This window comes from Ictidomys tridecemlineatus, chromosome 2 (genome assembly GCF_052094955.1).
Source record: "Ictidomys tridecemlineatus isolate mIctTri1 chromosome 2, mIctTri1.hap1, whole genome shotgun sequence".
Taxonomy (NCBI): Eukaryota; Metazoa; Chordata; class Mammalia; order Rodentia; family Sciuridae; genus Ictidomys; species Ictidomys tridecemlineatus.
The window spans coordinates 93,448,635-93,472,334 of record NC_135478.1 but is presented as its reverse complement, the minus strand read 5'-3'; the positions used below and the strand labels follow the sequence as shown (position 1 = coordinate 93,472,334).

The 23,700-nt window shown below is 44.0% G+C and overlaps 1 protein-coding gene across 1 annotated transcript in view; it reads right to left on the bottom strand.

The window, feature by feature from the left end:
• Nucleotides 1-23,700, bottom strand: part of Dnah10 (dynein axonemal heavy chain 10) — a 122,832-nt gene that overhangs the window by 73,057 nt on the left and 26,075 nt on the right. The window contains exons 13-21 of the mRNA XM_078039348.1: nt 22,775-22,951; nt 21,660-21,785; nt 20,703-20,875; nt 19,463-19,614; nt 17,279-17,443; nt 16,522-16,729; nt 13,271-13,427; nt 2,064-2,540; nt 1,788-1,946 (exon numbers count right to left, since the gene is read on the bottom strand). Of these exons, the coding sequence (XP_077895474.1) occupies nt 1,788-1,946; nt 2,064-2,540; nt 13,271-13,427; nt 16,522-16,729; nt 17,279-17,443; nt 19,463-19,614; nt 20,703-20,875; nt 21,660-21,785; nt 22,775-22,951 (1,794 nt within the window). The remainder of the gene's footprint in view (nt 1-1,787; nt 1,947-2,063; nt 2,541-13,270; nt 13,428-16,521; nt 16,730-17,278; nt 17,444-19,462; nt 19,615-20,702; nt 20,876-21,659; nt 21,786-22,774; nt 22,952-23,700) is intronic.

Below are 23,700 nucleotides of genomic sequence, written 5' to 3'. Positions count from 1 at the left end.
AGCAGAAAACAGTAAAGCTGAACATGTACATTCCCTATAACCCAGCAATATGCTGTCCAGGCTCACAGCCAATATGAATTCATGCATGCAGAAGTACAGCAAAAGTATATGCAAATATGGTCACATCAGCAATGCTCATAATATCCCAGCACCCTCTAGTGGCACAGTCGTGCAGCGGAATATTATACAGCAAAGACGGGGAATCTCAAGAAATGTAAAAGTGAGGGCTGGGGATGTGGCTCAAGCGGTAGCATGCTCGCCTGGCATGCGTGCGGCCCGGGTTCGATCCTCAGCACCACATACAAACAACGATGTTGTGTCCGCAAAAAAAATGAAAAATAAATATTAAAATTCTCTCTCTCTTTCTCTCCTCTCTCTAAAAAAAAAGTGTTCCTTCCTTTCTCTCTTCTCTACTTTAAAAAAAATAAAATAAATGTAAAAGTGAGTGAAAAAACACACCAAGGAGTATATACTTTATCATTCAATCTATATACACTTCAAAAACAGGCAAATATAATCTCTATTGTTAAAGATCTGGTAGAAGCTTCCTTTGCCAGAGAGTATTGCCTAAAAGGAAGGCTGGGAGGGGCTCGTGGGGTGTTGACAACATTGCATTCTTTAATCTCGGTTCTGACTACAGGGATGCTCACTGTGAAGATTCATCAAGTTGTACACCTGTGGTTTCTACAATTCTCCACAGGTGTGTTACGTGTCGATAAAAAAAAAAATAAAAAACTCAAACTGATAAGTATCTGGTGTACCTGATGATCAAGACAAGTTGGAAGAAAATAAAAACAGCCAATACCAGAACAGACATGAAGCATCACTACAGCCTGCTGCCACTGAAGAGGGAATGAGACAGTATGAACATGTTCATGAAATAAATTTGAAAATTTAGATGAAACAGTACAATTTTTAAAAAATATAAACTTCCAGCAAAAGAAGAAGAAGAAAAACAAAACATAATCAGTAATCAGGCATCTTCATGGACACAGACGTGCATGCACTTGCACGGCCTCAGGTCCGGGAGTCAGAGCTCCAGCCTGATGCTTCTGCAGCAGATGGGCTGAAAGCCTGCAGCCCTCACCAGAAGAATGCTCAGAGCACCAATGTCCTGCAAAATTTCAGGAAGAGCCCAGAACCCCCTGAACTCATCCATGGGCTTCAAAAGCTACCACACTGGACCACCCTAACAAAGACTAATTGAATTATCATGTACCAGTTTCATCTCCCTCACCTCTCATTTTTACAAGAGCCTTTTATTAAAGAAACTAAACACCCAGAAAAAAAAGAAAGAAAGAAAAGAAAATGAAAGAAAGGATACAGGAGAAATGGTGTGCAGTTACAGACTGGTATACAAAACTACCACATAAGCTGTGCAAGGTCAAGAAATAACCTCTAGCCGGGCGCAGTGGCACATACCTGTAATTACAGCAGCTTAGGAGGCTGAGGCAGGATCATGAGTTCAAAGCCAACCTCAGCAACTTAGTGGGGCCCTAAGCAACTCAGTGAGACCCTGTCTTAAATAAAATATAACAAGTACTAGGGACATGACTTAGTGGTTAAGCACCTCTGGATTCAATCCCTGGTACCAAAAAGAAAAGAAATAACCTCTAAGTTTAAGTTATTCTAAATATCTACAGGTTGCCTTGCGTTGGTGATGTATTACTTAAAGTCGCCTACTTGGATGCAAATATTGGGCAGTATACCTGAGAAGGATTTCTGAAAAGGGTCCCAGGAGCCAACCCCAAAATGCAAAATATGTAAGAAAATAGTGGTTGACTTACAAAGATTTTATACATGGCCAGGGTCCGGTAGCGCTCCTGGACGTCCTTGTATCTTAGTTCCATGACCAAAGATTTACTTTTAATTTCTGCAATTGTTGCAAGAACGAACTTGAGCTCTTCAAGGGTGCTGGGACTCTTCTTAAGATTTTTGGACAGGGACTACGAGAGAAAGAAAGTTCCAAGGACAGTGAACAACTGGAAGAGCAGAACAGTGCCAGGACAAGACCCACCTCCACCAAGTGGGGTTTCAGAGGAAGGCAGCAGCAGGGAGGGCACCTCAATCTCTTCTTGGAGACTTTCCAGCTCCTCCTTAGCCGACTCATTGAGGAGCCTCCCCAGTGACAGCACCCAGGACTTGGCATTTTCCTGTACAGTACTGGCCAGTGGTCCCAGCTGCAGTCTGATGCAGTGCTCATCCTTGACCAGCGGGTGGCGCATCACATCACCAGCAATCTTGGAATAGAACTGCAGCTTTTCATCGTAGGCCACACAAGGAGGTCTCTTGGCAGCAAATTTCTCCATCACAATAGCTTTGTCCAGTTTCCAGAGGGGTCGATAGCGCTTCCACCTCTGCAGGTACTTCATGAGATTGATCAGCAGCCTGTGGACATTTTGGGGGATCATGACAGCTTGCTCAATTATCTGAGGGTTCACGCAGATGTCATTGTGGAAGCTTATTATAACAATTTCTTCTTCCTCCCCCTTCTGGGGTGGGCATTGTATGCAGCTGCCATTCATCCATCGCACAAAATGCTGGCAAGATCAGAACCAGGGGAAAGACAGGATTTTAGTATCTGCTCCTTCTCCCATAGACATGTTGGTATTCAGCAAGAAGTCTTGCTACTAATGGAAAATCACTTTATTATTAATAAGTTTTCCAGATTGCAAAAATCCCCACCATCAAAAAAATCTGCTTCCCCAGCATGACTCAGCTCTTGCAACTCCACTTGACCAGCAGGCAAGGGGCAGAAGGGGGCCTTATACAAGACCCAGGCAGGGACTCAAGCCCTACAGCCCATGCTTTTCTGCTCTGCAAACCTTGGGACCAGCAACAGGCCAAGTTGAGCCAAGCCAGATACAAGAGAACCAAGATGCCCAGTCCATAGCCCACTAGTCATCATAGCTGTGAGTGGCCCCCAACTGGCAGACAAAGCCAAGAGTCTATGAGTGAGCACAACAAAGGCCCCAAGGTGCACTAAGAAGAACCCAGCCCAGGAACCTCAAGCTACATACATAGTTACCATTTTTCACCTCTAAGGGCTGGAGTGGCTTGTAGGCAATAAAAGCTAACTGTGGCTTGTAGGTTATAAAAGCTAAGTGGATAATAGATAAACAAGACAACCTTTGCTTCCATATTTACATATGAAAAAACACAAATCAGAACATGGCGGCAGGCACGGAAAGATCAAGTCTCTGACCTCTTCAGCTGTGCAGGTATAGGGAGTCATAAACAGTCTAAATGCTGTTTTCTCAGGATCACTAGGCAATGCTGAGCTAACGTGGATCTGGGGCGAACAGTCTGGGCCTCTCAGAACACACACTGAGCCCGGATCGGCTGAATTCAAGCTCCCGTTCACCTGCTTCCCGCAGACAAACAGCTGTGACTCAGCACTAATCCATCCCGCTGAAATAACTGGTCGGCCCCTCTGATCCTACGGAGGTAAATGCCAACAGAGCCTTCATAGGCAGTGGCCACAGGATTGAAACGGGGCTTGGAAGAGACAGTAAGGACCCACCCGTTGCATTGGTCACCCTGCGAAGGGAAACGAACTGTCGCCATTTGCAAGAGATACCACCATGGCAGAGAACTGACATCACCAGACTGCAGCGGAGGAGATAACTTCATTGAAACCTGTGGCTACAGGTGTGTAATCCCCTAGCCTTCCCTCTCCACACATCGGGGAAACCTTAAGGGCCCCTCCCAGCTCTCCGGTGAGCGCGATAGCCAGACCGAGGGAATCAGGAGTGGTGCGGGACCCGCGGTGCAGAACTCCCGGCTACCGCTCCCACCAGTCCTGACAACTGAGGTCTCTTGCACCAGCTACCAGGTGCATGGCTACTGGAGGGCAAGTAAAATTCTCTGAGGATTCTCAGCCCCAAGCTCTACAAACTTAGGGTCTGAGGGAATGGCAAACAGGGAGAGTGTGCCAAGTCGTTCATGAAAACAGGGCTCCCGGGAGCAGACCTGGTGTGTAGCCAGTATTGTGGTGAGCGTCACCGGTGAGAGGGTCCTGGCTAGAGGAAAAGTGGGGAAGTGACTAGACACAAGAGGAGGCCCTAAGCACTCAGGATTGGAGACTCGCCCAGTCTGGGAGGAGGAGCTGCTGCACAGTGATTGGTTCCTGCGTATTGACAGGAGAAGCTTGGCCTGGTGGGCACAGCTTCACCTACTGGAAGAGAAGTTAATCAAACTCTAAGACTGCATTTATTAGTTTTTTGGGGGGGGGTTCATTTTCATTTTTCTTTCTTGTTTTTTAAATTTTTTAAATTTTTTTAAATTTTTTTCTTCTAATTTTAATTTTTATTATTATTATTATTATTTTTAAATTTTTTTTCTTTTTTTTATTTCCTATTTTTTTCTTCTTTTGTCTTTTCATTTCTTTTCAATTTTCTTATTCCCCCTTCCTTGAATTCTACCTGCCTACTCTTATTCTCTTTAGTGACTTCTTCCCTTCCCTTCTAATACCTTTCCTCCCAAGCATCAAATAAATTTATAGGAGTAAACAGTAACTCAGCAGTCAAACAGAATAAGAAGTAACATGAGCAGCTTGAAAAAGCAAGGAAGAAAAGGAGTACAAACAATAAAGGACAGCCTAAATATACAGGAGGACCTAGAGACATCAGAAAAATGGTCATATAAAGAACTCAAGGAACACCTTAGACACATGGAATGGAACCTTAAAGAGAATACGAGACAGCAAATTCAAGCAGCGAAAGAACACATTGAAAACGAATTACATAAACAGATAAAAGAAGAAGTTAAGCATCTTTATCAGGAGATAGAGATTATTAAAAAAATCAAACAATGATTCTAGAAATGAAGGAAACTATAAACCAAATTAAAAACTCAAATGAGAGTATCACTAACAGAGTGGAGCAAGTAGAAGCCAGAACGTCAGATAATGAAGACAAAATATATCATCTTGAAAAGAGTCTAGCCAACTCAGAAAGGCAGGTAAAAAATCACGAGAAAAACATCCAAGAGATATGGGATAACATAAAAAAACCAAACAAAGGAGTCATCGGGATAGAGGAAGGCAGAGATTCAAACCAAGGGAATAAGTAACCTGCTGAATGAAATAATTACAGAAAACTTTCCAGAAATAAAAAAGGAAACGGATATACAAATTGTAGATGCATACAGGACACCGAGCATACAAAATCACAGTAGACCAATGCCAAGACACATTGTTATGAAGATATCCAATATACATAACAAAGAGAAAATATTAAAGGCAGATTACATTCAGAGGTAAACCAATAAGGTTAACAACAGATTTTTCATCACAGATGCTGAAAGCAAGAAGGTCCTGGAACAATGTATTTCAAACACTGAAAGACAATGGATGCCAACCAAGAATTTTGTATCCAACAAAATTAAGCTTCAGGTATGACAACGAAATAAAAATCTTTCATGGTAAACAAAAGTTAAAAGAATTTGCAGCCAGAAAACCAGCATTGCAAAACATCTTGAGCAAAACACTACACGAGGAAGAAATGAAAAACAATAACCAAAACCATCAGTGGGAAGTGCTTCGGTAAAGACAGAGGGTGGGGGGAAAAATAATCATGGAGAAACAAACTAAATTTTTAAAAAAAGGATAAATAATCAAACATGGCTGGAAGTACAAACCATATATCAATAGTAACTCTAAATGTTAATGGCTTAAACTCTCCAATAAAGCGACATAGGCTGGTATCATGGATTAAAAAAACAAATCCAACAATATGCTGCCTCCGGGAGACACATCTGATTGGAAAAGACATACACAGGCTGAAGGTGAATGGATGGGAAAAAATATACCATGCACATGGTCCTTGTAAGCAAGCAGGGGTGGCCATCCTCATATCGAATAAAATCGACTTCAAGACTAAGTTAATCAAAAAGGATAAGGAAGGACATTATATACTGTTAAAAGGAACCATTCACCAACAAGACATAACAATTTTCAATATTTATGCACCAAATAATGGTGCTGCAACATTCATAAAACAAATTCTCCTCAAGTTCAAGAATCAAATAGACCACAACACAATAATTATGGGTGACTTCAACACACCTCTCTCACCATTGGACAGATCCTCCAAACAAAAGTTGAATAAAGAAACTATAGAACTCAATACCACAATCAATAACCTAGACTTAACTGACATATATAGAATATATCAACCATCATCAAGTGGATATACTTTTTTCTCAGCAGCACATGGATCCTTCTCAAAAATAGACCATATATTATGCCATAGGGCAACCCTCAGTAAATATAAAGGGGGGAGATAATACCATGCATTTTATCTGATCATAATGGAATGAAACTGGAAATCAATGATAAAAGAAGGAAGGAAAAATCCTACATCACATGGAAAATGAACAATATGTTACTGAATGATCAATGGGTTACAGAAGACATAAAGGAGGAAATAAAAAAAATTCTTAGAGATAAATGAAAATACAGACACAACATATCAGAATCTATGGGACACAATGAAAGCAGTTTTAAGAGGGAAATTCATCGCCTGGAGGTCATTCCTCAAAAAAAGAAAAAACCAACAAATAAATGAGCTCATACTTCATCTCAAAGCCCTAGAAAAGGAAGAGCAAAACAACAGCAAATGTAGCAGAAGGCAAGAAATAATTAAAATCAGAGCAGAAATCAATGAAATTGAAACAAAAGAAACTATTGAAAAAATTAACAAAACTAAAAGTTGGTTCTTCGAAAAAATAAATAAGATCGATAGACCTTTAGCCATGCTAACGAAGAGAAGAAGAGAGAGAACTCAAATTACTAACATACGGGATGAAAAAGGCAATATCACAACAGATGCTACAGAAATACAGAAGACAATTAGAAATTATTTTGAAAACCTATATTCCAATAAAATAGAAGATAGTGAAGACATCGATAAATTTCTTAAGTCATATGATTTGCCCAGACTGAGTCAAGAGGATACACACAATTTGAACAGAACAATAACAATAGATGAAATAGAAGAAGCAATCAAAAGACTACCAACCAAGAAAAGCCCAGGACTGGATGGGTATACAGCAGAGTTTTACAAAACCTTTAAAGAAGATTAATACCAATACTTTTCAAGTTATTTCAGGAAATAGAAAAAGAGGGAGCTCTTCCAAATTCATTCTATGAGGCCAACATCACCCTGATTCCAAAACCAGACAAAGACACCTCAAAGAAAGAAAACTACAGACCAATATCTCTAATGAACCTAGATGCAAAAATCCTCAATAAAATTTTGGCGAATCGAATACAAAAACACATCAAAAAAATTGTGCACCATGATCAAGTAGGATTCATCTTTAGGATGCAAGGATGGTTCAATATACGGAAATCAATAAATGTTATTCACCACATCAATAGACTTAAAGATAAGAATCATATGATCATCTCGATAGACACAGAAAAAGCATTCGACAAAGTACAGCATCCCTTTATGTTCAAAACATTAGAAAAACTAGGGATAATAGGAACTTACCTCGACATTGTAAAAGCTATCTATGCTAAGCCTCAGGCTAGCATCATTCTGAATGAAGAAAAATTGAAGGCATTCCCTCTAAGATATGGTACAAGACAGGGATGACCTCTCTCACCACTTCTATTCAATATAGTTCTCGAAACACTGGCCAGAGCAATTAGACAGACGAAAGAAATTAAAGGCATAAAAATAGGAAAAGAAGAACTTAAATTATTACTATTTGTGGACGACATGATTCTATGCCTAGAAGACCCAAAAGGGTCTACAAAGAAACTACTAGAACTAATAAATGAATTCAGCAAAGTGTCAGGATATAAAATCAACACACATAAATCAAAGGCATTTCTGTATATCAGCAACAAAACCTCTGAAATGGAAATGAGGAAAAACACTCCATTCACAATATCCTCAAAAAAAATAATAAAATACTTGGGAATCAACCTAACAAAAGAAGTGAAAGATTTATACAATGAAAACTACAGAACCCTAAAGAGAGAAGTAGAAGATCATCTTAGAAGATGGAAAAATATACCCTGTTCATGGATAGGCAGAACTAACATTATCAAAATGGTGATATTACCAAAAGTTCTCTATAGTTTAATGCAATGCCAATCAAAATCCCAACTGCATTTCTTGTAGAAATAGATAAAGCAATCATGAAATTCATATGGAAAAATAAAAGACCCAGAATAAGAATAGCAAAAGCAATTCTAAGCAGGAAGTGTGAATCAGGCGGTATAGCGATACCAGATTTCAAACTATATTACAGAGCAATAGTGACAAAAACAGCATGGTACTGGTACCAAAACAGGTGGGTGGACCAATGGTACAGAATAGAGGACACAGAGACTAATCCACAAAGCTACAACTATCTTATATTTGATAAAGGAGCTAAAAGCATGCAATGGAGGAAGGATAGCATCTTCAACAAATGGTGTTGGGAAAACTGGAAATCCATATGCAACAAAATGAAACTGAATCCCTTTCTCTCACCATGCACAAAAGTTAACTCAAAATGGATCAAGGAGCTTGATATCAAATCAGAGACTCTGCGTCTGATAGAAGAAAAAGTTGGCTCCGATCTACATATTGTGGGGTCGGGCTCCAAATTCCTTAATAGGACACCCAAAGCACAAGAGTTAATAACAAGAATCAACAAATGGGACTTACTTAAACTAAAAAGTTTTTTCTCAGCAAGAGAAACAATAAGAGAGGTAAATAGGGAGCCTACATCATGGGAACAAATTTTTATTCCTCACACTTCAGATAGAGCCCTAATATCCAGAGTATACAAAGAACTCAAAAAATTAGACAATAAGATAACAAATAACCCAATCAACAAATGGGCCAAGGACCTGAACAGACACTTCTCAGAGGAGGACATACAATCAATCAACAAGTACCTGAAAAAATGCTCACCATCTCTAGCAGTCAGAGAAATGCAAATCAAAACCACCCTAAGATACCATCTCACTCCAGTAAGATTGGCAGCCACTATGAAGTCAAACAACAACAAGTGCTGGTGAGGATGTGGAGAAAAGGGTACACTTGTACATTGCTGGTGGGACTGCAAATTGGTGCAGCCAATATGGAAAGCAATATGGAGATTCCTGGGAAAGCTGGGAATGGAACCACCATTTGACCCAGCTATTGCCCTTCTCGGACTATTCCCTGAAGACCTTAAAAGAGCGTACTACAGGGATACTGCCAAATCGATGTTCATAGCAGCACAATTCACAATAGGAAGACTGTGGAACCAACCCAGATGCCCTTCAATAGATGAATGGATAAAAAAATGTGGCATTTATACACCATGGAGTATTACGCAGCACTAAAAAATGACAAAATCATGGAATTTGCAGGGAAATGGATGGCACTAGAGCAGATTATCCTTAGTGAAGCTAGCCAATCTCTAAAAAACAAATACCAAATGTCTTCTTTGATATAATGAGAGCAACTATGAACAGAGCAGGGAGGAAGAGCAGGAAGAAAAGATTAACATTAAACAGAGACATGAGATGGGAGGGAAAGGGAGAGAAAAGGGAAATTGCATGGAAATGAAAGGAGACCCTCATTGCTATACAAAATTACATATAAGAGGTTGTGAGGGGAATGGGAAAATAAACAAGGAGAGAAATGAATTACAGTAGATGGGGTAGAGAGAGAAGATGGGAGGGAAGGGGAGGGGGGATAGGAAAGGTATCAGAATACAACAGTTACTAATAGGGCATTATGTAAAATTGTGGATGTGTAACCGACATGATTTTGCAATCTGCATTTGGGGTAAAAATTGGGAGTTCATAACCCACTTGAATCTAATGTATGAAATATGATATGTCAAGAGCTTTGTAATGTTGTGAACAACCAATAAAAAAAAATCTTAAAAAAAGAAAAAAAACACAAATCAGTCACACAAATGGACCATCCAGATCTGTTCTGGAACAGATCTGCTGATGCAACATCTCCCTGCTGTTGTTTTGTTCCTCTATTTCAAGACAAGGAAGGTCTTTCTATGTGTTGCCCAGGCTGGCCTCAAATTCAGAGAGCCCCCTGCCCCCACGCTGGGACTGCAGGTAGGTAAGATTTCCCTTTTCTTTTAATCAAGTATGATTCATAACAGCAAGCCAGGAGTGCGTTTCACCGAACACAGTCATCTAATCAGCAAAATAGGATCCCGGCAGCCACCACTTCTACTGCCATAATGACTAGCAGCAACACCAGCTCCAGTGGCAGCAGCTGATGTGCTCCTGCATGCCAAGGTCAGGCCATGCTTCCTGTGTGATCCCCGGACCCTCCCAACAGCCCTTCAGGTTGAATTCCAGGTAACACATGGGGCTAGTGAGGAGAAAAGGTAAGCTGGCAGGAAACGCAGTGATTAAGTGCTGTAATGTTTGAGAGAACATTACTGGGATTTACTTACACCTTGGAAATGGATCTCTTCCCCTAAAGGCTCAGTGATGTAACACCAAAAAACTAGAAGAATTTACTCTAAATTATTAGCACAGATTATAAAATATGTGCAATTTATTCATTCATTTCCAAGCACAGTAAAATGAAATGATCCGTTTATTATATGTAGAGTTATCTTCATTCTTAAAAATGCCTAAAACACACTTCATGGGAGAAATATGGTCTGTTAATATATAAAAAAATGTTCAACATCTCCAGCAATTAGAGAAATGTAAATTAAAACTGCACTGAGATTTCATGTCACTCCAGTCAGAATGGCAGTTATCAAGAATAGAAGTAACAACAAATATTGGTGAGGATGTGGGGGGAAAAGGTACACTTATACATTGCTGGTGGGACTGCAAAGTAGTACAGCCACTCTGGAAAGTAGTATAAAGATTTTTCAGAAAATCTGGAATGGAACCACCATTTAACCCAGTTATCCCACTCCTCTGCATATGCCCAAAGGACTTAAAATCAACATACTACAGTGATGCAGCCACATCAATGTTTATAGCAGCTCAATTCACAATAGCCAGGCTATGGAACCAACCTAGGTGCCATTTCAATAGATAAATGAATAAAGAAAATGTGGTGTATGTACACAATAGAATATTACTCAGCCATACAGAAAAATGAAGGAAGGTAAGGGAGGGTGTAGGAAAGACGATGGGATGAGATGGACATCATTACCCCAAGTACATTATGGCATTTTCCAGTAAATGGATGGAAGTGGAGACTACCATGCTAAGTGAAATAAGTCAATCCCCAAAAACCAAAGGTTGAATGTTCTCTCTGATAAGCGGATGCTAACCTACAATAAGTGTGGGGGAATAGAAATTCACTGGATTAGACAAAGGGGAATGAAGGAAAGGGAGGGGGATGGGAATAGGAAAGACAGTAGAATGAACTGGATATAACATTCCTATGTCACATATGAATACAAAACCAGTGTAACTCCACATCATGTACAACCACAAGAATGGAAAGTACGTATGTATAATAATAGGTGAAAATACACTTAACTGTAATGCATATCCAAAAAGAATTTTTGAAATAGTTACCTAAAAAAAGAAACAAACAAAAAAACCGCCTGATGGGAGCAAATTTTTACCACACGCACATCAGATAGAGCAATAATCTCCAGGATATATAAAGAACTCAAAAATCTTAACATCAAAAAAACAAATAACCCAATCAATAAACAGGCCAAGGAACTGAACAGACAGACACTTCTCAGAAGATGATATACAATTAATCAACAAATACATTAAAAAAATGTTCAACATCTCTAGCAATTAGAGAAATGCAAATCAAAACTACTCTAAGATCTCATCTCACTGAAATCAGAATGGCAGCTGTTAAGAATACAAACAACATTAAGTGTTGGTGAGGATGTGGGGAAAAGGCACATTCATACATTGCTGGTGGGATTGCAAATTGGTGCAGCTAATCAGGAAAGCAGTATGGAGATTCCTTGGAAATCTGGTAATGGAACTACCATTTGACCCAGCTATCCCACACCTTGGTCTATACCCAAAGGACTTAAAAACAGCATTCTACAGGGACACAGCCACATCAATGTTTACAGCAGCTCAATTCACAATAGCTAAACTGTGGAGCCAACCTAGATTCCCTTCAGTAGATGAATGGATAAAGAATATGTGGTATACATACACAATGGAATATTACTCAGCATTAAAAGAGAATAAAATCACACGGCATTTGCAGGTAAATGGATAGAGTTGGAGAATATAATGCTAAATGAGGTAAGTCAAACCCCCAAAAAACAAATGCTGAATGTTTTCTCTGATATGAGGATGCAGATCCATAATGGGGATGGTGTGGGAAGCATGAGAGGAATGGAGGAACTTCAGACAGGGAAAAGGGGATGGAGGGGAAGGGAGCAGGTAGAAAAGACGGTGGAATGAGATGGACATCATTACCCCAAGTACATGCAAGAAGACATGAATGGTGTGACTCTACTTGTGTACAACCAGAGACGTGACAAATTGTGCTCTATATGTGTACTGTGAATTGAAATGCATTCTGCAGTCATCTATAACAAATTAGAATAAATAAAATTAAATTTTAAAATAAAGGAAACATTAGAAGAAGAAAAAAAAAACGCCTGAAACACCCCTGCATGGCTGAGCAAACCAGGTGAAGAGTCAGCCCTGGCCCCCAGCCCACAGAGACAGCCCCTCCTCTGGCTGTTGGAAACACAGCCCCTGGGCTGTTCACAACAGTCGCTCATTCAACAGGCCTTCACCAAGAGCCAACTGCGACCCAGATGCCCTTCTCAGTGTAGGGGATCCAAGGTGAAGGAGACCCTTGGGCTGCATTTGCCCGGTCTTCTCCAGGCCGGTGGTCTATAGACTAATCAGCTGAGAACGAGGGAGGCAAGGGGGTGTCCAGTGGGAGGAAGGGCAGGCAGCAAGGCAGAGGCGCGATGGAGCTGCGTGGGGTCAGGCAGGACCGAGGGAGACAGCTCAGCAGCGCCACTGTTGGACGAGGTGGAGGATGACCCAGATAGGACCTGAGATCAGAAGGGTGGCAGGTGCCAACAGTGAGGGCCACCTCACAGAGGCATGAGGAGTGTGTTCTAAGTGAAATCAAAAGCCACTGGGAGGCGTCTCCACCAGGGATGAGGGGAAATGGTGTGCGTCTTACAGGGCAGATGGGATAGAGTTCATCCAGGGCCTGCAGAGGAGGAGCTGGGAAGAGACAGGAGAGAGGCAGAGCCCGCGTCCTCTGCCTCCCAGGGGACCTGCCTTCCACAGCGGAGCCTCCTGAAGGGCAACACAGCCTCCGGCCCTTACCTTGGTGATCTCCACACAGTTCCGGACGCAGTTGACACACAGCTTGTCGATCTCGTTTGTATTGGGGTGAAGGATGATCTCAGGAGCTGTCAGAATGGTCTCCACTTGGAACAGAGGGACGTTCCCCAGGACTAGAGAATTAAAAGACTGCAGATTCCTAAGAGGGCGAGGGGAGAAAACTCAGGGACCATTGGGTGAAACGTCCGACAACTGAGCCAACAGAAGCACCCACCACCCAGCAGGAACACACAGACTGGGGCCTGTGACCCTGTGCACCCCTTTTATCCTGAATTTATGTGAATTGTGCATTTCTAATGTTGGAAAGTCAGCTACCTCTTGGTGGGAAATGACAGTGATGACCTCTAAACACTGCCCGGCTCAGGTTCAGGTAAAAGGAACACTCCCTCCCTCGCCCCATCTGCCATCCTGTGTTGCCCTTTCTGGGGTCACACAACCAGGGACATGCCAGGATGGGACACTTCTTCAGCCTTCAAATCTGCTTCCCCTCTTCCCCCCACACAACCCAGTAACCTCATGGCAGCTGCAGAGAGTTTTAAAAACATCTTCTCTCTCTGTCTCTCCCCAGATTAAAACACTCCAGAACCCCCGCTGCTTTCAGAACCCCGCAGCCCCTGGTTAGGGTTTCTAGATTGTGACTGATCCAGCCCCACCTGCCTCTCAGCTTCACCCTCCCTCTTGACCCTTCAGCTGGTCTCTGGGTGTCTACACAGAGGGCTCCTCTCCTTCCAGCCTGGGCTGACACATGGCTTCCCATGGCCATTCTGGACCACCACAGTACAGCAGCCCTCAGACGTAAGTTTTTCGGCTATGTGTCTTCCTCAGAAAGCACCTCACACACGTTCCCTGGGTCTTGCCTTGCTCCCCTGAGGGGATGGAGAAGCTCCCTGAGGACAGGTCCTCATCTGTGACTAAGACACAGTCCAGAGCCTGACTCACATCAGGCTCTAAGAAGCCTTCAACAAATGAATGAGTGAATGGTAGACCAATGATGGATAGATGGGTGGATGGATGGATGGATGGTGAATGGGTGAATGGATAGATGGATGGGTGGATAGATAGGTGGATGGATGGATAGATGGTGAATGGGTGAATGGATGGATGGATGGGTGGATAGATGAGTGGATGAATGGATAAATGAGTGGATGGATAGATGGGTGAATGGATAGATAGATGGGTGGATGGATAGATGGGTGGATATGTGGATAGATGGGTGGATATGTGGATGGATGGATGGGTGGAGGGATGGATAGATGGGTGGATGATAGATGGGTGGATGATAGATGGGTGGATGGCTGGATGGATAGATAGATGGATGTATAGATGGGTGCATGGATAGATGGGTGGATGAGTGCATGGATTGATGGATAGATAGATGGATGGATGGATGGATGGATCTGGGTGGATGGGTGTATGGATGGATAGATGGGTAGATGGATAGATGAGTGGATGGGTGGATGGATGGATAGATAAATATATGTATGTATGTATGTATGCATGCATGTATGAATGGATGGGTGGATGGATAGATGATTGATGATGGATAAATAGATAAATAAAAGGATGGATATATGGATAGATAGATAAATATATTTATATATGTATGTATGGATAAACAAAAGGATGGAAGAATGGCTAGAGATGATAAATTAATGGATAGATTGATGGATAAATAGGTGGATGCAGAGATGAATGAAAGGATGGATAGATGGATGGATGAATGGATGAATGGATGGATGAAAAATAGCATAGTAGAAGTGCAAACACTGCAGAAGGCAGCTCTATATACAGGGCTATTTTAGGAGTCTAAAAAGCAACAATAAAACATAAATTAAATATATAGAAAACAGATTTACTTAAAGAATCAACTTGTTTGTCAAATGGGGTCCAGAACACAAGGCCAAAGATCTTTATTGTATTTATTAATGCATTATCTCAAAGTGGATTTAGTAGCTCACAGAGACACTTAACTACAGGAGGAGACCCTAAAATCAGTGGAGTAGACCAAAAAAAGGAAGAAGATGTTAATCAGAGACACTTGTGGTGTGGCACTATACTGTCCAGGTTCAAATCCCAGCCCTCTCTCTCCCTCACTGCATGGCCTCAGATGAGTCCCTTAACCTTCCAATACTTTGTGTCCTCTTCTATAAAATGGGGATGAGAACTATAAAGAGCATGGCACAGAGCAAAGTACAGGTGAGCGCTCCTGTCTGTGAACTTTAAAAATAAATATAACCAGAGTCAAGAATGAGACTAAGGGGCTGGGTTATAGCACAGTAGTAGAGCACTTGCCTAGCATGCATGAGGCACTGGGTTCGATCCTCAGCACCATGGAAAAATAAATAACATAAAGTAAAGGTATTCCAACAACAACAAAAAAAAATTTAAAAAAAAAGAATGAGACTAAGAATGCAAATCATAAATACCTGTACACTAGCTACATTAGGCTACAAATGTGGTCCTAAGCTTCCCATCAGCCAAGGAGGAAAAGGAAAGTCAACAATTCATCATGACCATGCCATTTAAAAACAAAACAAAAATGAAAGAGAAAAAAAGAAAAACACCTTTTCAGGAAGCAAAGGTCAAATAGCAAACTAGGGTTCTTCCCAAAGAACACTGTGTGAAGAGAACAACACCCTGTGATGTGGCTGTGACAGGCACTACTGAAGGTCATAGGCCAGTTTCTAGAGTAGCCCTAAGTGGCCAGCATGCACACCAGGGCAGTGTGAGGGCCGCTACTGCGATGATGTCCAGGCACTCAGCACTCGCTGGCCGTAGCCAACCTGCAGGGCATGAGGAGGAGAAGAGGCAACGGCTGCCAGGGGCAGGTGCAGGAGGCAACCCACCCCCCTGACGACAGTTCCAGAGGCCAGTTACTAGGCCAGCAAGAAGGGGAGTGGGCCAGGGGTCTTTCCGATAGGTTTCTCTTGGAGATCCTCTGCTGCCAGCTGTGCTGCACTCGGACCTCAGAGAGTCAGGGCAGACAGAGGGATAATCCCGCACATTGTGAATGTCAAGGGACCTAACAAGAACATAAGCCCAAACGAAGGTCACCCTCCTTCCTCGGGGCCCTTTTGGCCAGAAGGTAGCCTCCCAGTTCAACTAAAGCCCATCCTGCCCCTGCCAGGCCCTTCAACAGTCAGACAAACAGACATTTAACCCGGGAGTGCTGTTTGCAACACACACACACACACACACACACACACACACACACACACGGAGACAGGACTTACTTCAGGATGAGCCTCACTAGCACCTCGTAGATCCTTTTCTCCCAGTACTCGTAGTAGGCAGACAGCTTAGGGGCCCTGCCGGTGTTTGTGTGGATGACCAGACCCTCGACCTTGGTCAGCAGCGGCCCGATGGCCAGGTACCACCGGACCATGTGGTCGATGTCTCTGGCCCTCTCTCGCTCAATGTACTCAAAGAATTCCTTCACTCCTGCAGAGGAAGACCCCGTCACAGCCGTCCATGACACAGGGAAGGACGACCAAATCCCAAGCTGCGTGTCGAGCTCACACAGCCTCCAACCTTGACCCCAAAGTGGAAATTGAATCAACACCCAAGTCAAGATACACCCTGAGCCAAAGATCAGCAACAACCCCCGAATGTGAGTCATGTGTGCCCGGGACAACAGGTGGTTTTGGGTGTCCTCAGGTGACCTTCCTTTTCTTGAATTCCTTGTTAACTAGTCCAGGACCACTCAAAACAATCCATAAACAAGCAAACGTGAGTCCACAAGAGCACGGGCCACCTCACTGTCACCAAGTTACTGACAAGAGCACTACTGATTTCCAGACCTGAGATTCTGCAGAACTATTTGTCTATACAGTGGGACAAGACTGGGATCCTTCCAGGTAAGTGCGTGGGACCTCTAGGCATGCTTTTTTATCCCAGTGGCAGAACAGACATGCATGATACATACAAAACCCTGGCCAACGGGACTGCCCATCCCTCCCGCGGCTGGAAAAACCAAGAAGCCAGTCCCACCTGGAAGCTCCTCCTCACTTTTAGGTGCCGGATATTTAAAGAGGTTTACGGACTCTATGAACGTGAGCCTGGAGGAAATGTCGTCGGAATTCTTGTGAATCTGGTGGACAAGAGACTCGAACTTCCCAATGGCCTGTTTGCACCGACTTATATAGTCAGCAATACCTTTGGAGAAAAAAAAAAGAAAGATGTGTGGCTTCCAGCCCTGCCGTTCACATCCCTCCCACCAAAGACATGAACATGACACCTGTCACAGGAAAGTGCTTGTGCCAGCTGCTCGGGCCTGGGAGGGGCAGAGAGCCACTCAGCCCCCTGAGGGACCGGGAGAAGGCCTGTGCCCAGAATCAACTGAGATCACCAGAAATGGCTTCACTCTGTTTATTTTATATTTAGACAGAAATTAATTTCACTTCTATTTATATATGAATACATTTAACATTTATATGTATATCAGCACCACGTTTCTTGTGCTCTTAGCATACTCATGTTTGAGAGCCGTGGAGAGAAAGCCCCATGGGGCCTGGTATCTTCTCACTGCCCCCTTCCTGGGCTCTCCACTGCCTGCTGCCTGCCCGCAACACCCCAGCCTGAGCTCACGAAGCTCAGCAGGACAGTGAGCAGCAAGTACTTAGGATCAGTCCCACGCTTCATAACAAAAAAAAAAAAAAACTCAAAAATGGTTGCAGACTGCTCAGTTACCCATGAAACTGGTTACGTATGAAACTGTAACAACTTTAAGGGGAAAAAATGAGAGAAAAATTTTAAGATCTAAGGCGAGTCGACATTTTACCAAAAACAACATCTTGGACTTCATCAAAATTTTAAACTTTGGCTCAACAAAAGACCCCACTGAGAGGATGAAAAGACGGGCCAGAGTGGGGGGAAATACATGTGAACCACACATGCAGCCAGGAGCAGGAGCAGCAGCAGGAATGTGCACTTGGCTTTCGGGGCTCAACGGCACGTGCATCGGCGAGCTGGGCACCCAGCTTGCACCCAGGACAGTGTAACGAACAGGAGGACAAGCAGAGACCAAGAGACACAAGAAGACACTTCACAAAAGACACGAGACAGCAGATAGGCATGTGGCCAGCTGTTCAACCCCACAGCCATTGCAGAAATGCAAACTCCAACCACAGGAGACCCTGTGACCCAGGGGCCCAGTGACCAGGGTGGGAGCATGAGGGAAGGGGCCCCGCCTGCGCTGCTGCTGCAAGCATAGAGCCCCCTGGGAGAACAAAGAGCGGCGTTAGGAAAACCAAGCCAACCCCGCCGCTGCGCAGGACTCAGCCATCAATGCTGAGCATTCACCCTGGAAAACCATCCAGAAAAGGCTCAAAACATCCCATAAACAAGCAAACGTGAGTCCACAAGAGCACGGGCCACCTCACTGTCACCAAGTTACTGACAAGAGCACTACTGTATTGTTGCATTTTTATCACACTCTTGAAAAAAACCAAATGACAGCTGTGTGGGAGGGATAATTGGTCAGCAGCAGGGATCGCTGGTCAGCAGGGTGTAAGGAGAGGGTGGGGACAGAAAGACACAGGTTCCACTCCAGCCACTGGGCGTGGAAATGTCCAGGATCTCCAACGTGTCCAAGTCGACGTCTTGGGTGTGATATTTTGATTCTGCAAAAAGCTACTTCTTGGGGGGCACCAGGTAAAGGATCCGTGGGACCTCCCTATATTTAATTCTTACAATGCAAGAGAGCCAAGTATTCTCTCCCAGTTCCATTTTTAATTTTAAAAAGTAAAGGTCACTTTATGTTCAGAGGTAAGAGGTCAGTGGAGTGTCAAAGTAGCACACTTTTTAAATTTTGTTCCCAGAGAAAGCCTGGGGATTCATTCCAAGTTCCACAAAGAATTTTTTTTTTTTTATTAACCCTCAAAAGCTATTTAACTCGGGCTGGGGCTGGGGCTCAGTGATAGAGCACTTGCCTAGCACGTGTAAGGCACTGGGCTCAATTCTCAGCATTGAATAAATGAATAAAATAAAGGTCCATCAACAACTTAAAAACTTTTTAAAGCTATTTAACTACATCTATGAATGTGAAAAAAAATTGCAATTCAACTCAAACAATCTAAAAGAATTATTTTTGGCGTCCCAAAGTCAAAAGGGCAGTCATGTGGTTGCTATGGTCTGGATCTAAGAATGCCACCTACCCCTGCAGGGCCCTGTTACCTAGCGAGTTCCAGTTCAGCCTCTTGTAGCCAGATCTGAACACGCGGACCAGCTCCTGCGAGTGATCATCAAGGAGGAGAGTCTCTGCCTCATTCAGGGTTCCAATGAGCATGTGGTAGTGGTCCAGCATACGCTGCATCCCGTCTGTGTACCTGCATGTTCCAGGACAGAAACGGTGACGCCCGGGAGAAGCTTAATAGCCCAACCACAAACCATCAGCACATTTAATCAAGAGGCCTGCAGAGGGGAAGGGCTGTAGCTCAGCTTCGGAGCTCTGGCCTAGCAAGGATAAGGCCCTGGGTACATCCTAGCACTGGGGCAGGGGGTGGGGGAAAGATTCACAGAAACTTCAAACAATTCCACTATTCTGACTAACTTTGTTTTAATATTGGTTGTTATTTGCATTAACATGTAATAGTTTATTCTTGTTCTTTTTAGATTGGTGAGTAAACTCATACTTTAAACACTTCCTAGTTTTGAGTGTGGTCGGATCTAAGAATGCCACCCACCCCTGCAAGCTCATGTGTGAAGCAATGCAGGAATGTTCAGAGGCGAAATGATGAGTTTATCAGAGCTGGAACTCCGTCACTGAGTGGACTACTGGGTGGTAACTATAGGCAGGCAGGGCATCACTGGAGGAAATAGGTCACTGGAGGTGTCCTTGGGGACTATATCCTGTCCCTGGCTCCTGAGCAGCTCTCCTCCACCACACCCTCCTACCATGATATTCTGCCTCACTCAGGTCCAGAGCAATGGAGCCAGAGACCAGGGGCTGAGCCTTCTGAAACCAGGAGCCCCGAAGAAAATTTCTCTCCTCTAAATTGTTCTTGTCATGTATTTTGGTCACAGAAAGAAAAAACTAACACACACAGTGGTTGATGTTGATAGTTATAAGACCCAAATGAAAGCTCTGAGGGGCAGGGTTCGATCCTCAGCACCACATAAAAATAAAATAAAGGTATCATGTCCACCTAGGGCTAAAAAATATTTTTTTAAAAATTAAGGCTTTGGGCTGGGATTGTGGCTCAGCGGTGGAGTGCTCGCCTAGCACGGGCAGGACCCGGGTTTGATTCTCAGCACCACATAAAATAAAGGCATTGTGTTGTGTCCATCTACAACTAGAAAATAAAGATTAAAAAAAAATGAAGGCTTTGAAGAGAGAGGGTCCTAAGTAGTTTTTAAGAGTATAAGGGGCTGAGACCAAAGAGTTTACTGATAGTTTAAGAGAAGATCTGTTTACCTAAGAAATTTGTCCTCTTGGAGAGCAATGTTTCTTGCGAGTTCAGGGACAGGGAATCCCAGCTGTTCCAAGTACTTGGTTTCATGAATAATCTCTTTGAGAGCTGGAGAAAAATTGATTACAAAAATAGCCCCCTTTTCCAGAGTCGACGCCTCCTCATTGTTGGCAGATGTCTGTGGAAGAGAGGTCTCATCAGCCTGGGAAAGACGGGTGGTCCGAGGGGTCAGCACATTCCAAGTTAAATGTGAATTTGAAAAAGATCAACGTGGGCCCCTTCTCCCTGGAACTAGCTGGAGTGTGCATTTTCTTTGGTGAACAGAGTTTTTAAAGAATCTAATTTCGTCACCAACATTTAAAAATTGGGAAATCCCATAAAAATCCAGAATTGTGGCTTCCTTTGAAAGCCAGGGAAATCCAATCACATCGGCAGGGATAGGCTGGCAGTGGGCTGCAGCTGCCCCTTTGGATAGGACGTAAGCAATCCAAGCTCCTGGGTGTCCCACCCGGCCCTCTTCCTTCATGTCAGTAGAACTTGACAATTTGGTAGAATTTCAGGAACTAACAATCTACAGCTGCCGGGTTCCTCCTAATGGCTACATTTTTTTTCCACTGAGCACTCGACACACCAGGCCCAGTGGTTAAGATAAGGATGAATGGCATGAGAGGGCATTTTTCTGAGGTTTAAAAAACAACCCACTGTCAGCTGTTCCGTGCACGGTTCAACTGACACTTTGCACGTCTCTGTCATCTTGTCCCATTTTCCATGTGGAGTCCGAGGTTAAACCTCATGCCCAGAGTCACCAGGGCTGCCGACCAGCCCATTCATACCCTGACCGCAACATGCACCGTCTCCCTTCTCCTTCCCACCCACCTCATGGGGGACAGCAAATCACACCTCGGGGAAAAAGGGCAATGTGCCCCCACCCGGTCCGGCCCTGGCAGGTGTTCGCTGCGCACCTTAGTGAGCAGGCTCTTCTTCATGAGGTTGGGCAGGACCTGCTCCGTGGTCTCCTTCCACTGCTCATACTTGTGGTCCTCGTAGTCCTTCATCGTCCGACCCACCTCCAGATATTTTTGTTTGACCTATTGAAGAATCCAAGCAATTTTGTCCTCAGAAATAACATTTTCTCAACTCTCTCTCTGCCTACTTATATTCATTACTTATAACACCTTGGTTCGAGTAGGTGTGACTTGAAGTCCAGGCTTGCTCTAGCATAGATCATTAAACTACACCCCAGTGGCATGTGGTACAGCCCGTGCACTCAGAATTGTTCCTTATGTTTTTAAATGATGAGAAGAAAAGCCGAGCTCTGTGATACAGGAATTATCTGAAATTCACACAGCATCATCCATAAATAAAGTGCAGTGGGTTTTGGGGTTTTCTTTTTTTTTCGGTATTGAGGAGGGAACCCAAAGGTGCTCCTACCCCTGAGCTACATCCCTAGGGCTTTTTATTTGATTTTGAGACAGGGTCTCACCAAGTTGCCCAGGCTGGCCTCAAACATGCAATCCCTCCTGCCTCAGCCTCCCAAGTTGCTAGGATCACAGGTGTGCACCACCATGCCCCGTCCCATAAGTAAAGCTTTATTGAAACAGCTTGTTGGCCTGTCTACTCCTCATCTGAGAATACTCTCGCAACAGTATCAGACTGACTGGTTGCAAAACAAATTGTGTGAGCTTCAAATACCCCCAAATATTTACTGCTTGGATCTTTAAGAAAAAGGTGGCCAACCTCTGCTCTGTAATGAACAAAAAGCCATGGCTTGCTGGGAGGACCAGTCCTAAAAGGCAGCGGTCATAGGTCAATAGAAGCCCTCAGGACCCTGGAACATGTCCTGTGTTTAAAGATGCCATAAAGAAAGGGCACATAAGGCCATTTTAAATATAAGCCCTAAACTCAGGACCACAGGAAAGACCCCCTAATCTGCAGATGTGAGTTTGAGGTCAATGCGTTTCTCACATGGCCCGCCGCCGGTGGTGGCCACCCAGGCAATGATCCCCCTGTACCCGGGAGACCTGCCGCTAGGAGGGAGCAGTGGGCAGATGGCAACGGCTTCAGAAAAGCCACTCACCTCCTGGCCCCGCTCACTGTCCAGGATCTCCTCCACTTCCTGGAACCTGAGGATGGTGTGCTTGATGCGGAAGAACAGAGACCGCTCCCAGTAGATGGAGCCTGCCACCGGAGGGTGGTTCTTGTACAGAGGAGGGTTTTCAAGGTTCTTGACAAAGATCTTATTCACGATGTCAATCTGAAAAGCAACCAAACGTGCTGTTGGTGCTGGACGTCACCACGTGAGCGGAGAAAGAGGTGACGCGTGGATGCAAACTAGAAGCTGGAGGGGTGTCCTAGGACACAGAGCTTTCACCATGTGTGCTCCCCACAGCTTTCCCTCGTGCTCCCTGGTCATCCTCCCCTTGGCTCGGCACCTGCACTGCTCCAAGTGGCCTTAGGGACGCAGGCCCTGTTCGCTGCACACGCTGGATTATCAGACATCTGGAAATCTCTTCTAGACATAACCAGGGTCAAGCCAAAATAATAATAAAGCAGCAGCATTTCTGGGCATGGGGCGTAGCTCTGTGGCAGAGGACTTGCCAGGCAAGCGTGAGGCCTGGGCTCGACCCCAGCATCACTGTGTTCCTGAGCATTGCATTTGAATGATTAGAGATGGTCCACCTCCAACCCCAGAACCTAAGGGTGTGACACGGGCCAGCAGAGTTGCAGACAGACTTGAGGCTGCAGGTCTGCGGACCTTAGAATGGGAGCTCTCCTAGACAGGCACTCACAAAGCCCCTGAAAACAGGAGGGGCCAGGGAAAGCCCAGAGTGGAAGGGGCAGGAACTGCCAGAACCGGGGCAGAACAAAGCGGTGAACCCTCCCTGGAGGCTCCAGGAGGGAATGCAGCCCAGCTGACCCCTGGATGCAACCCAGGGCAATGGTGACAGATTTTGCCCTCCGGTTCTGCAAGAGCATAAACTTGTGCTGAGGTCACTGCAGGAA